The 14865-nt window shown below is 40.7% G+C and overlaps 1 protein-coding gene across 9 annotated transcripts in view; it reads left to right on the top strand.

The window, feature by feature from the left end:
- Nucleotides 1-14865, top strand: part of kmt2cb (lysine (K)-specific methyltransferase 2Cb) — a 69389-nt gene that overhangs the window by 20682 nt on the left and 33842 nt on the right. For 6 of the 9 annotated variants that reach the window (XM_032532006.1, XM_032532009.1, XM_032532008.1 and 3 more), the window contains exons 8-17: nucleotides 256-418; nucleotides 585-756; nucleotides 2413-2527; nucleotides 3848-4023; nucleotides 4224-4597; nucleotides 7365-7445; nucleotides 7807-8534; nucleotides 11341-11463; nucleotides 13693-13809; nucleotides 14140-14244. In XM_032532006.1, the coding sequence (XP_032387897.1) occupies nucleotides 256-418; nucleotides 585-756; nucleotides 2413-2527; nucleotides 3848-4023; nucleotides 4224-4597; nucleotides 7365-7445; nucleotides 7807-8534; nucleotides 11341-11463; nucleotides 13693-13809; nucleotides 14140-14244 (2154 nt within the window). The remainder of the gene's footprint in view (nucleotides 1-255; nucleotides 419-584; nucleotides 757-2412; nucleotides 2528-3847; nucleotides 4024-4223; nucleotides 4598-7364; nucleotides 7446-7806; nucleotides 8535-11340; nucleotides 11464-13692; nucleotides 13810-14139; nucleotides 14245-14865) is intronic. The other 3 variants (XM_032532010.1, XM_032532014.1, XM_032532013.1) reach the window with 3 other exon arrangements.

Genomic DNA, 14865 nt, shown 5'->3' on the forward strand with positions numbered 1-14865 from the left:
CTGAGAGGAATATGGGATAGATGATGTTCTGGCATGAATGTGATCAGGGGTTTAAACAGTTCTTAAAACAGTTGGTCTTCTCTAAGCCAGATGACTGTTTTTCCAAAGGGACATTAAAGGATCAAGCACTGTCTTTATACAAGCTTAGTCGGTCATAAAAATGTTTTGGGGTTTGTTATTGGCTTGACCATTAATTAATTTAAGTTTTGGATAAAGACATTTTAGGCATATGTTGGGATCTTTCTTTCTCTGCAGCACTGTGCATACTGTAAGCGCCTTGGAGCATCCGTCAAGTGCTGTGCTGAAGGATGTGCTCAACTCTACCATTTCCCCTGTGCGGGGGCTGCTGGGACCTTTCAGGATATCAGGAGTCTCTCGCTCCTCTGCCCAGAACACATTGAACTGGCCATTCACAAATGTAAGTCAAGTAGTTTTGGAAACATACAGCAATAGTACAATGATTTACTTAAGTAAAAATTAGAAATTCGACGAAATTACATTGTATCAACTGTACTGTCTGATATAAGATTGTCTTGCTTATTTTCCTGACGTAAATTCTTTTTCTTTCATTTTTCTGCCCATAGTTGTAGATGATGTACATTGCACGCTATGTGATAGCCCAGGGGACCTACTGGACCAGCTCTTCTGCACCAGTTGTGGTCAGCATTACCACGGGATGTGCTTAGACATGGCTGTGACCCCTCTAAGGAGGGCAGGTTGGCAGTGCCCCGAGTGCAAAATCTGCCTGACATGCAAGTGAGTCACCTTCCCATTCACCTAAATAATGTATCTCAGACTGAATGTTTTTGTCCACTCTATCGTCTCTTTCACCTTTCGTGTTATTCATTTTCTCTATAGCTAACATGCATTGTGCCTACTGCTTGTTTGTTTACCTCTGTGGTTTGTGAGGAGCTAACTAGATGTTGTAGCCTGAAGCTCAGCCTTGTAACATCTGACCCTACTTAAACAGCCCTCTAGTTCTGCCAGCAACCAGGCCTGTTTGCCTTAGGTGAACACTGTCCATTGAGTCTGTTACATATTTACATAAAAAAATTCTTACATAGAAATCCTTTTGTCATTGCCTGAGCATAAAAATAGCTTTTATTGTGGAAGTTATACCAACCTTTAATCTTGACTGTATTTATAGGGGTATAAATAATTAACATTTCATCCACTGTTGGTCAGGAAAAGGCCACAACTAATTAATTGTCCTTACTCCTTGCCAACCTTACAATTAGAAATGTGGCACACCAACACATAGTGACACACAACTATATTCCCTCGGCTACTGTATATCAGGTGGGCTAATACTTTAGCATACTATCATTTAGGGCTGCTTGATTATGTAAAAAAAAATAATCACGATTATTTTGGTTAATATTGAAATCACAATTATTTAAAATGATTACTCGTTAACCTTTGGATAATGGATAGTGTCCAGGGTATAATTTTTTTAGTGTCCTTTTATCTCAAAGAAAAAGTCTTGGGATCAGAATAAAATCTGTTTTACTACTGTGATTTGGTTCAGCTTTTACAGATGTCACACATAACTTTACACAGCTAATGAACAATTCAAGATACATAACACAATATTGCATCACACGTCACATTTTCACTCAATATAACCACTACTAGTGTACTGTCATTATTAAACATTGTGCTAAAATATGAACAATAATGTTGCCCTCAGTGGCTTATTTAGTAGCTACCTAATAGTTTTTACTAGTAGCTACCTAAGGAAAAATCCAGCACATAGATGGCACATTAGAATAACATTATGTGACTCATGTTGACTCATTTTACATACAGTTTAACAAAATCTGAATGCTGAGGGAACATTACTATGTTTTTTTCATGTTGGTTTGAGCATTAGGCCTATGCACTCAGCTGGAAAGAGTTTTAAACAGTAAGGGAATACAGCGTGTCAGGGGAATACAACGTCTGCTACAGCGGGGGGGCAGAGGGACCGCAGGGTTAGCTAACGTTAACTGTTCCCAGACAACAGAGTTGGATTTGCCATCTGTTTTCTGAAAAATAAGAAAAGACAGCACATATTACATGTAGCTATGGCAGGATCAAGCTGGTTTTGTATTCTGATTAATTCATTAATTTTTTCATAACATGATAATTAATGGAATTAGTTATTTGCCATAACGCTGAGATCCAGTATCAACAGATCACGTCAAACAAAGTCTCAAAAATGTACACCCAATTTGGAAAATCAAAGGGTAGCAAGTGCTCAACTGAGAACTAAAGCATTATAAAAAACAACAACAACAATTGTTTAAGAAACCTCCTCAAGATGAAAACATCAACGATGTGTATCAATGTAGGTTGTTGCTGTTTTATGTGCAGTGTGTCGACGTTCTATGCTGTCCCGTTTCATACAACCTTCTCTCTCCCTATTTGTAGGAACCCAGGAGAGGACACAAAAATGCTGGTGTGTGACATGTGTGACAAAGGCTACCATACCTTCTGTCTACAACCTGCTATAGACACTCTTCCCACCAATGGATGGAGATGTAAGGTAGGAAAGACCTCATATGATTCTGGATGGCTTAAAATAAGCTTTAATCTGACTGGTATGTAAACATATTTTAGAGTTACTTTACTATTGAAGTGCCAGCCTATTGTTTCCCCCAGGTATAATTTTGCTGCAACCTGCAACACAAAATCCCCAATGTATGTGGGTGTTAATATTCAATGGAAAAATATTCAAGATATGAATCTTTGCTCTGGCACAGAGTAAAATGTCTACTACCCATGAGAATATGACTTTTTCGTGGTTTGTATTTGTACTTTGTGTGGTTAAGAAATGACTCACACCAGCTGATCTTTTTGAAGGTTTCAGTTTAGTCTCAGTGCCGTAAGAAGTGTGTGTGTGGTGTGGGTGTGGTGTGTGTGTGTGTGTGGTGTGTGTGTGGGTGTGTGTGTGTGTGTGTGGTTGGTGTGTGTGTGGTGTGTGTGTGTGTGTGTGTGTGGTGTGTGTGGTGTGTGTGTGTGTGTGGGGTGTGTGTTGTGTGGTGTGTGTGTGTGTGTGTGTGGGGGTGTGTGTGTGTGTGTGTGTGTGTGTGTGTGGGTTGTGTGGTGTGGGGTTTTGGTGTGTGAGACACACATCCCTCAGTGCAGCCCCACCATCATCCTCCTGCAGAATACATGTTGTGCTTGTCACTCAGGCGACTGGTTAACACACCAACCAGTTTTCTGCAGTGGTCTGAGAAGGTGGTGGCAATAGAGTCAGAAGGTGATTTAAAGGTCTTCGCTATGTGACTCAACCTGCCACCAACCCCTGTCCCCACTCACATGGTAGTTTGGTTCTGAGTGCAAATGTCTGACTGAAGTACCAATCAATAAAAATAATTTCTTTTAGTTTCAATGCACTGTCATGCTTCTCTGTCATGTCTGAGCACCAGAATGGCAGGCTAAACATGAGATAAAGGCTTACTCAAGTGGAGTGGCTGGCCAGTCTAAGCTGCAAAGTCACTAAATTGCTGAGAAAAAGTATGTGCTGGTACACTTTTTCTGAACAGGCTTCGTGACCATGTCTTGGAAAATAGCTAACTAGCTAATAAATTTGATGCCAATGTTTTAAAAGTTTTTATTTTTTGGCATTTATTAAAAACTGGTTAATCTAGATTATCTATCTGATTAGAAAACTGCCTTGTAAATCCATTTCATCAGGGCCAGGGTCATATTTCCCAGGTCTACCTCATACGTTTAGCTGGAAAAGAGTTACAGTCATAAAGATACTCACATTGGCTGTAGGCCTGGACAGATTCCATGCTTGTATTCACTGTATTTTAATTGTCTTGAGACTGAGAGACATATTACTCCTATTGCTTCTCAGAACTGTAGAGTATGCATCCAATGTGGAACACGAACCAGCGTGCAATGGCACCACACCAGCTTGCTGTGTGAGAACTGCGTCCAAAACCAGGACCCTGCTCTGTGCTGTTCTATGTGCGCCTGCATCCTGGACCCTGAGCATCACAAAGACTTAGTCTTCTGCCAGACTTGTAAGAGGTAAGGAGCACTTGTCTATATCTTTAAATACTTAAAACAACAACACTTTTTGTCCTTGTTTTATTCTTGTAGCAATTGTATGTTCCCTGATAACAGTAAGGAAACACTAGTAAAACTTCAGTAATAAATATGTCACATTTTAATATTTCACAGAGATCCTTGTCGAACAATCCCTTAAAATTCCTTTGCCCTCCTTTCAGATGGCTACACCTGGAGTGCGAGCGTCAGAACTCAGGCCAAGCAGAAATCCACCCCAGAGAGGACTATGTTTGTTCCAACTGCAAGTCTCCTGCTGCAGAGCAGGCGCTACAGGCAGAGGATATGGACACCGGCCCAGAGCTCAGCCCTCAGCCAGCCTCCATGCACACAGACTCTGAGACTGGTCTACAGCTGGCTCAAAAGCACACGGACCTAGAACCTGGCACTCAGCGGCCTCCTGAAATGCACAATGACCCCAAACCGGAATTACTTGCTGTTCCACTGCACTCAGATCCAGAGCCTGTTCAGGCTACCGTCCAGGAGGAGATGCTGGCCACATCAGCCCAGAAGCCTGGTGGGTCTTTGTTCCGAAAACGTTAGAATAAACTGCTCTGATTTTTTTTTTGTTTTATCTTTAAATCTTGAAGTCTTTATTTTCCTCAATGGCCCAAGTGCCCCTCCTGAGAATCTAATCTGTTTTATCAGCATATTAATCAATGCTTGTTATTGCAAGGACAGGCCAAGGAATGTAGCGCTTTTGATTATACAAAATCATACACACAAGCACAGGGTCATACGATTAAAAAATGAAAGCAAATCTTTGTAGTTGAGGGATCATTCACTCAGCCTCTAGCCATGCAGAAGCAGTTTAAAGTTTGGGCCCTGCAACACAAAATTGGGCTTTAGTGTCAGCGCTGATGAAGTTTTGAAAGTCTGAGTTGTTGCAGATGAAAGCATTAGGAGTTGTTTAGACTAAGAACAGAGTGAAACAGTCCACCTTTTATGTGGATGATTTTCTGAGGACTCCCCAATAACCAGATGGCGTCCTACTAGTGACAGATTAAAGAGACTTTTTTGTCTTTGTAACTTTGTGTTTTGAAATTTAGAAGTTCTTTGTTTCTCCCTCCTGTCTCCTGAGTTTGTAGCTTGTGCTGTAAGTCTATATAAATGAGAAATTGGTACGTGATTTATTTAATTCGTAGCTAAGTAAAACTCCATAGTGCAACTTGAGGCAGTGATGGGCACTTGAGTCTGACTCACACTGCTAATTTAACTTGGCATTGTGTGTGTGACATTTTCTCAAGTTAGAACCAATATGGAGACTTAGGACCTGACTCGAACTCCAACCCAAAAGTTTCTTGAGTTTATCTAGCTAGATGCTATTTAATAGAAGCACCAAAGTAAAACAATTCCTTTGCAACATCTGTCATTCATTGTGGTACAAGCTGTACCAACACGTTGAGTTACTTGATGCTGGTATCTGCCTGTATGAAGCTCAGGCCGGCTTCTCCACTTCATGTGAGTTCTGCCAGCAGTGGAGTGGATTCTCAGGAAAGATAAGGGTGAGCTGGGGATGCCAGTGGTACCTATGTTGCCCACTCTGTCTAGACTGCAGACTCCTCTGGCAGGAGAGACTAGCTAGAAGTAGCACGATGGTGATGATATTAGATCCCCTGTCTGCAAACCTGCCTTGGAGCTACACTTGCTCATTCATGACTGCTCAAACAGTTTGCTTGCTCTGCGTGCACATGCGCTCTCCCTTTTACTAGTTTTTTCCTGTGGTCATGAGCCGCTTCAACGTTGTATTTAGATTACAAGGCGATGCTTCCCCCACTGTAGTTTTAAAGACGCGTTAACTGATTTGATTATTGATTTAAGAGAAGCTTTAGGAGGCTATGTTGAGCAAAATAAGACATATTTTACCTGTTTTTTCAAATACACATTTCAAAATGGTCTCTACTCTCTTATTTTGTGTCAAAACCTTTTAGACTAATGTTTAAAATTGTACTTTTTTAAGAAGGAAGGAAATGTATTTTAATAATGTGTTGAAATTTACTTAAATATTTGTAGCTTTCTTTTACTTACTTTTTTGACTTTATGTGAGATCATGAGTATGCTGCCAACCATGTGCACATGTAATGTAATTAAAGTCATTAACCAGAGCTGTATATCACCTGCCAGGATTCTCCACCACTCATTTAACAGCAGGCTTACTGTGACTCAACTGACAGATTCTGTTAGATCCATTCCTTGACTGCAAGTTTGACCTGAATTATGGCCTCTGCTGCAATCAATGCCGTGTATTTATCTTAACCATCACCTTATTCACTGTAGGAGACATAGGAAGCAGGGTGTTAATATGAATGAGAATGTGTGTTCAGCTTGGTCAATAGTTGGAGGCCCATCTCCTAAATGACTTTCTGGCATCAGCACCGGATGAGCACCTGCAAGCTGCACAGTCATGAGCCCAGAGCACACAGACCCTGGGATGTTGGTTGTCATGGTTACTCCCTTCCCTGGCAGAGATGCTTAGCAGGTGCATGTGTGTGTCAGGATCAGTGTGACATGGGAAATTGTGGATTGAAATGGTGGGTGCCTCGTTAAGACTAGGCTATCTGTATTGGCTCGATGTGTGGATGCCTGATAGCCAGGAATGACTAGTTCTATTCATACCAGACTAGTCAAATGCATTGATGTTTAAATACAAAACCAAATGGAGAGTCATGATAGGAGTAGCTACAAAACCAAATGGAGAGAGAGGGTAGAAGACACTAGATTAATACTAAAATAGTGTATGAAGCTTATAAAGGCATGCCATGTTGTCTTTATGTGCATTGTGACTGCTTGTTACTTGAAAGCCACTCCTTTTCAGTAACAGTCTGTACATCCTTTTTAAGGCTAATGCAACATTAAATGCAAGCATTAAAATGAATGTTAAATCCACATATAATGTATATTGAACCATAAAGATTTCTCTTTTCCATTTGTTGGCGCAAGAGATGATTGGTGATCTGACTGCAACACAACGTTTAAGTGATTCAGTGGTTTTTCTAAAGGGAGAAGACTTTCGTCGACTTGGGGATTCCCATTATTGTACAGTCTTGTTGGTTTTACAAATAGATTTGAAATAATGGGTGGATGATATTGATGCAAGCAGAAATGTCTTTCCTCTCAATCAGCTTGACTGCCGGGTATCCAAGTCCAACATTTTCCCATGCTCCATTTTCTTTATTCCCTTACAACTTTGTCTTTAATGTGTACATAATCTCTCCAGACTATTAGTTCTCATCTATTTCTTTCTATAAAATATTAATATTAATATCATAATATCTTTTTTCTACTATCAATCTTCTCTCTTTTAGAAGTCTCAGTGGATGCAGATGTTGTAGAGAAACGGGTTACTGAACCTTCTGTCAACAAAATCCTATCAGAATTCAAATTAGGTTTGTACACACAATCTAATCTGTATTGTGAAACCTCATACTGATTTGCATTATTGCAACCGTGATTGTTGTGGTGAAGTTGGTGTTGGTGTGAATAAACTGTGAGCATAACAACTATTAAAGTGCTCTATAAACATTGTGTACAGGTAGTATTAGTCTGAGTCTCCCCACCACATCCACGTCATTTATATAAATTGCATTCTATTTACTTACCATTTCTTTAGTAATGTTGATTACTTGAAACATTATGCATCAATACATGGTATTGATGCACACTTTGTTTCTTTCTTCATGTGTTAATGCGCATGATGTAAAGCTGTCCAAATATGTTCTTCTCACTACTGTGTATTCCCTCCTACAGAAACAAAACCAGCAGCAATAACCCATCTTACAACTACAGAGAGTCCTGCTTGTTCAGCAACTCCCAGCCAGGAGTCTGAGTTTTTGCCAGCCCAGTTTTCTATGGAGGCACTACAGACACAGGATACCACATTACAAATCAAACCAGCAAAGACAGAGGCCTGCCCCGAGCAGGGCACTGCCAACCCCAGCACAAAGGATTTTAAGGCCATCATCTCAACCACCAAAGAACCAAGTACTGCATCAGTACCTTTCTCGGACCAACCAATGGAAGTCTCACTACCCCAGCCTTTGAGAATGGATGTAGTCAGGGCTTCATTCTTGGAAACTGCTCCAGAAGAACTTAACAATGAGAGGATGGAGGGTATTTTTCACAGGAACCTGGCAGAGACTGTTAAGCCCTCAGCCTCTAATACATCAGAGGACATGTACACTACACAAGAGAGCAAGCCTAATCTGTCATCTCTCAGCCTACCTTCAGAGGAGAAACCACTCAAGACATCTGTGGAAAGGTTGGCAGAAATGGTTTCCTCTCCTTGCCACTCCTCCCCTCTAGGCAGAGGGACATCTCCCAGAGAACTGTCCCAGGCCCAGATCCTACCTTCACTGGCTGACTACAGCTGTGTAATACCCACCACAACCCTTATACCACTCACCCCTAAGATTGGCATGGGAAAGCCAGCCATCACCAAGAGGAAATTTTCTCCTGGGAGGCCACGAGTAAAACAGGTAGGAAATTGAATATCATGTCACAGAAGACCACTGATTGGTTCATTTTCTGGCTCATTATGTCTTTCTCACTGCCCCAGCCCAAGTAATATACCCCTGGATGTTAGGCTAATATATGGTGCTCATACTTTATGTACTCCTAAATGACCTGTGTGCAAGTGTCCTGTGGGCTTTGCTCTATGAAGGTGGTCTAGGTTTTTTTGGTGGGTTGGTTGAAGCTTATATGGTTTAGGATAAGTTCTTCAGTAATGTTTTCAAATGTTTTCTCAGTCCAGTTATACCTCGCACGACACCATGCAAGCATAGAGGAGGCCAGCGTGGCGAGTGAGGCTTTTTCTCAACTCACATGTTTTTGTACCACATAAGTAGTTGGTCACAGTGTTAAAGCCAAGCTCAGTTGAAGTGTTAATTATTGCCAGTGGGAATTATGTTTTTTTTTTATGGCTAAAACACCTTTTCCTGAGAGTCCTCACCTTATTCCACCTCAGTGGCATTGTCATCCATCACTGTTCATCTCATTTTTATGTTAAAATTATGCGCCATTGTATTTTCCCATTTAGGAAGAGCATTCATCATGTCAGAAATTTCCATGACCATTACCATGTCCTAGATGTAATATCTCCCTATTACACCATCAACTGCAGTGGGTCACTTGTGACTGAAAAAACTTTTAATCTTCTAATATTAGTGTCCCTGTGTCGTTAAAACGAATACGTTATAATAGAAACATTGAATGTAGACTCTCACAGACAAATAATAAGGGGAGTTGAATCACACCCATGGCTATAATATATTATGAATGATGCTGGTGAGGGTAGATTAATTTAGTTAGCAAAATGTGTTTTTTTTCCCCCCCCCAGATATATCCCATCTCTTAAATAAACATAATATGGCTCAAACTAATTTGTTACACAAGGCCTGGGGAAATCTATTCCAGAAATGTGAAAGTTGATCCTCTTTAGTCCAACATGCTTTTTGTCTGATGTGCTCATGTGCTGCTGTGTAGGGCTGTAATCAACCAAAGAAAATCTTGGTCAACTGAAGTCCTGAAATCTTGACTAAAAATCGGCTGATTTAGATTAACTGTACTGTCCCGCCGTACTTGTCCTTGTCCGCCTAAATTAATTATAAGAACATAAAAAAACTAGTAGGCTATTTGCAGTATATTAAATAATTTTTGACCTAATTATTTTGCACTGAAATGACACTCGTCTGCCGGCTCTGACAGCGTTGCATCACGTGCACATGTGCAATATCATAGCCTATAATTTCTGAAAATAGTAATGTCAACCTTTGTTATCAGCACAAGAACTGTTGAGGAATATGCAACACAATATAAAGACAATTGTTTTTGTCATGTTATAATAACTGACAGACAGTATCATTTCAGCCGCTCTGTGCATGTCCTCGCACAGAGCGGCTACACATAGGCTGAGACACGAATAGACATACGAATAGGCACGCCCACTTTAATTAAAACATAAAAAAACATAACTGTGGTCAAGCTCAGTGCCTTCCTGTGTTTTAACTATGAAACTTTCTCTCTGAGTCCCTCACATTTTGCGGTTAGTCTATGCATGATTGTGTGTGGTGCTGGCGCTGTGTAGGCCTATCCAGGTTCCAAAACTTTTAATAAGTTCTTAAAACCTTGGCCCTCCACAACAGCAATGGGCCTCATATCCTGAGCAATAAAGTCGATAATTCCTTCCGTGATATTATTTTTGCGTTTGGAAAATAGAGACTTAACATCCAGCGGGGTCTGGGGGACGCAACCGTCGTTGCGGGTGGGTGCGCCTGCAGTTATAAAACGATTTGGACTGTGAAATATGCCGATTCTGATATGTTCATATGGCCTACTCAAAACAGACAGGGCAACCTAACGCAGACAAGTTAGCTTCCCGGTTTTAGGTGATATGCCATGTTTGTAGTTGAGCTGTGATATTGCAAACTGTTGCTTGCAAACTTTGCATCTGACTTTTTTTTGTTATCTATTTTTGTAAAATGCTGATGTCTTCGACATGGTAGAGGAGGACTGACTGACCAAGGCTTTCTAGTTCTTTCTTCAATATGTCTCCAGTGGGTTGGGCTAATCCAAAAAAAAAAGTGAAAACAAGGGGGGTGTTCTGAAGACAGACTGTTAACTGTGAAACACGGGTGCTATGAAAACACCCCCATTAGCAATTAGTGCTTTCCATCCATAGATCAAAACTGTCTATGCTTCCACCTGATCAAATTAACGCGAAAAAAAATCGACCAATCAGAATTTTGGTTTGGCCAGAAAATATCGACCAATAAATGGACTAGTCGACTGGGAGATTACAGCCCTACTGCTGTGCTGACGCAATTCCCCTTGTCTTGTCAACATGCCAAACATACACGGTTGTCATGACGAGAGGTTATAGGGCCTTTTTCCTGCTGTGTATGATGCCCTGGCAAATTGTGCTGTGCAAAACGCAACTAACACAATTGTGCTTCACAGTTTTGCGTTTTCAAAGAGTCTATTAGAAACATTCTTCTTAAACTCATATGCTTGAGAACTCTAAGGATTGGCTTTAACACATATTGTAACCTAATAACTTATCCTGTTAATATTTTGGCACATCAGATGCTCTCTAACACTGTAGCGCTGCATAGATGGATGTGTATTGGGTAGTTCCCAATTGGCCACACTAGAAGCTCACTACATCTCTCTAACATCTTTCTTTATATGTTTTGTTTCTTTGCTGGCTTTGTTTTTAAGTTGCTGCATTTTGTCGCCCTCCTCCCTCCCTCTCTCTCACTCTCTCACCCGCCCTCCTTACCTTAGGGTGCATGGAGCCCCCATAGCAGTGTGAGCTCCCCCTTGTCCTGGTCGCCAGACCAGACAGAGGGGTGGGACGTCCCAAAGACCAGGCAGTCCTCTGGCAGCCCCGGCTGGAGCATCAGAGTGGTAAATACTGTGGCTCACCAGAGACGGCAGGGCAGCAGTTGCCCTCTGTTAGCCCTCTGTTTACCCTAGTGACGCACACTCCCCGAGTGTTTATCAATGTCACTGTGATTTATATCGTAGCCTACTCTAACAATTACCACCACCTTACAGTGAGAAGAGGAGTTTCACAGACCAATGGCTAAGCTAATTACTTTATGAAGTGGAACTAAATGATATGGCTTCATGGGTTTTGCTGGCTTTGCTGTTGAATTGAGAGATCAAGGGTATGATGTAATAAAACCTTCCACAGTCTAATTATTTGGCTAATCATTTTTAGTAACGTATGAATCTGTCCTGTTTCCTCTTTGTCAGCCATGCTCGGCTGTGTTCTCTTCTTATTCAGAGACCTGTTCAAGTAGTCATTTATATATATATTTTTTCTTTGATTTTGACTTTGTCAAAAGTCTTCCGGCAGTTGGTTGCCATGGTGACAGTCGTTACTCTTGGCAAGGCTGGGTAAGGGTTAATTTGTGCACTGTGGCAAGAGTTTGGTCCAGGGTAAGCACCGTTGAACAGTGTGTCAGTCAGAAAGCACAGTGCATGGGGGGGGCCTCGTTTTGGGATTGGTGTCAAATGTTGGGGGACTGGTAAAGGATTTTGGGGGCAGGAGCTGGAATATTCAGACTTAAGTTTCAGTTATTATAAGACGGAGGTCTCCTGTCAGAAATGTGCCAAAGGCACAGTGGATCTCACATTGCTACAACAACAGCTCAGAGGCCTTTTCTCAACTCTCACTTTCTGGCTGTCCGGCAGACATTGTAGTGTACCTGTCACATAACAGTAACTTCCATGACCCAAAATGTCAAAAATCTAATAGATTTTTTTTCTTCTTCTTGAGCATTTGGATGATGTTCAGATTAAGATTTCTGATGTAATTTTGACTCCTTTTTAAAATTAACCGGACTTATACATAAATACTTAAATGTATTAAGTAAATCACCTATTATGCAGGTTGTACAAAGAACACCATCACTTACATTACCATTCTAACTGTAAGAACAGTGATGTTCCTGTTGTGCAGTCTGTACAAAAGAATATACATACAGACCTAAAAGCTGAAAGTGGCAAAAGGTTACCTTGAAATATTTGTCTGTGCACTCAGCAAACTATAGCTAAGTTTCCATTTACTTGTCGATCAAATTATCTGTTGTTTGGTAAAAAAAACTCATGCAAATTAAGCTGGTGAAAGTGTGTTTCCACCCTACGGCTTTAAAGCAAATTAAAACCTGTGCGTAATGACGTCACATGCTGTTTTGCAATCAAATTGGTATATTGAATTGATTTTAGACATTTAAGGGGTTCCCAGTCATTTTCACAGTGCACAACATTCAAGCAAACATTTGTGAACAAAGTTTTTTGCGCCGTCTACCAACAAATGATCAATGGGCGTGTTGCACAAGTTGTAATAGCGTTTATGTGCCAGCTGATTGCGACATATCAAGCTATAATAAGAAAACAACAACACTATCAACACATCACTATGATGATCTAGATGCAGCTTTGCTTTTGTTTTCCCTCCACCACCGCTGCGAGACAACTCTTATTTTGAGCCATGTATCTCTGTTTGAGCGCCTTCCATTTACTCCGGAGGACGTCCCACGGCTCGTCGTGACCTTTGTTGGCCATTTCCTTTGCAAGTTCCTGATAAATTAAGTTCAAAAAGTCTCTCGTCTCCTCGTTCGTCCACTTATATCTCTCTTTGTTGACACACGCTATGTGTGCAAACAGAGCGGAAATACTGGGCGGAAATTAACTAAAACTTATTCTTCTTTGTTTTGTGGCGGGTTGCAACCATAAAATGACCTAAAACTAAATCGCAATCCATTCTTTATTTGGCAAATAACGTTTCTATCAGCGTTTCTCGCAGATGCCGCATATTGATCAAGATAAAATCCGATGGGACCGAACGTATTTCTTTTGTGTCAATATTCATGAAATTCCATTGGATTTTTACTGTTTTCATAAGGCATCTTTCATTTGATATCACTTTAATTTGGACAAAAATGTGTGGATGGAAACAACATCAGCTACTGACTTATTAGTGATTCAGCGTACGCAAGAAAAATCAAACTTACAAAGGATTTTCATTTGGGGGAGTGGTCATTGTCGCTGTGTTCCCGTACAATATGTCTATTTACTCCTTACTACTTCCCTACTACACATTTTCAGATTTTTGTCTTTTCACCATAGGGTCGAGGCTCAGGCTTCCCTGGGAGGAGGAGGCCCAGAGGGGCTGGTCTGTCAGGTAGAGCTGGACGTGGCAGGGCCAGAGGCAAGAATGGAGTTATTCCCGGCATGAACCCTGGGGTATGTGCTGTCGGCTGGGTAACATTGTGACATCTCTGGCAAATATTTAAAAAGCAGTCTTTGTTTACCCTCCAACTGAAGACATGGATGATATATTGTAAGCAGCATTATTGTTACAGAAGGTGTTAACAGTTTGCTAGTTGCCTTTTATTGTGAAGACTGCCCCTTTGCTCAATCCCTCCAAATGATGACTCAGCAGTTGTGAATAATGTATAGTAATAGCTGATAGTAACTACTCTTCTCAACTGTGGCTCTTAATAGTGGAAAATGTTGATACTGCCTGTGTCATCACACTGTTGTTTATTTTGTGTATTTTTCCCTGAAATGCAGGTCACCACAATAGAAACAGCATATCCAGTCAAGGAGGAGGAAGAGAACGCCATGCATAACACAGTGGTCATATTCTCCAGCAATGACAGTTTCACGCTAAAACAGGTTTTTGTTTTTAATACTTGAGTTGCTGATGTATTCATTGTGAATCCTCATCTGTAAATTTCCCCATTCACTTAAGATGGCCTAAAATCAAATTCGTGTTTAAAGACCACTCCCACTGGAGATCATTAATTCTTGTAGAGATACAGCCAAATGCCTGCAGGAAATGCAGTTGATTATGTAAAGCAGGATCATATTCAAATTTTATTGTTTCTCACTTTCTGTCTTCAATGTTCCTAAATTCAATTTAATTCTGTGAACGATACCTGACTGGCATCTATCAACGTTTTAGAGACAGCAATAACTATAAAGTTAGAAGTGTGGGAGAGTAATTCAGATGTTAAAATCCTTTAGTGTTAGATAACTATTCATATAAAGTGCCTAAGCAATTAAACAATACAGATTAGGTGCTGCTTATCAAGGCACCAACCCCTGAATGGCTCAAGTGAAACCGATCAGGGCTTAAAAGACTTTCTGTTCTGTCTAGCTCTCAGCTGTGAATGCAGGCTGAAAAGGGCTCACTCAATCATTCTGTTTAAAAAAAGGCCTTTAAAGGCCAATGTTTCCAAAAGTGTCCTGTTCCTATTCCTATTACATTGCTTTTCAGTATGTTTTTTGCACAGC

Source organism: Etheostoma spectabile, chromosome 12 (genome assembly GCF_008692095.1).
Source record: "Etheostoma spectabile isolate EspeVRDwgs_2016 chromosome 12, UIUC_Espe_1.0, whole genome shotgun sequence".
In the NCBI taxonomy this organism is placed as follows: domain Eukaryota; kingdom Metazoa; phylum Chordata; class Actinopteri; order Perciformes; family Percidae; genus Etheostoma; species Etheostoma spectabile.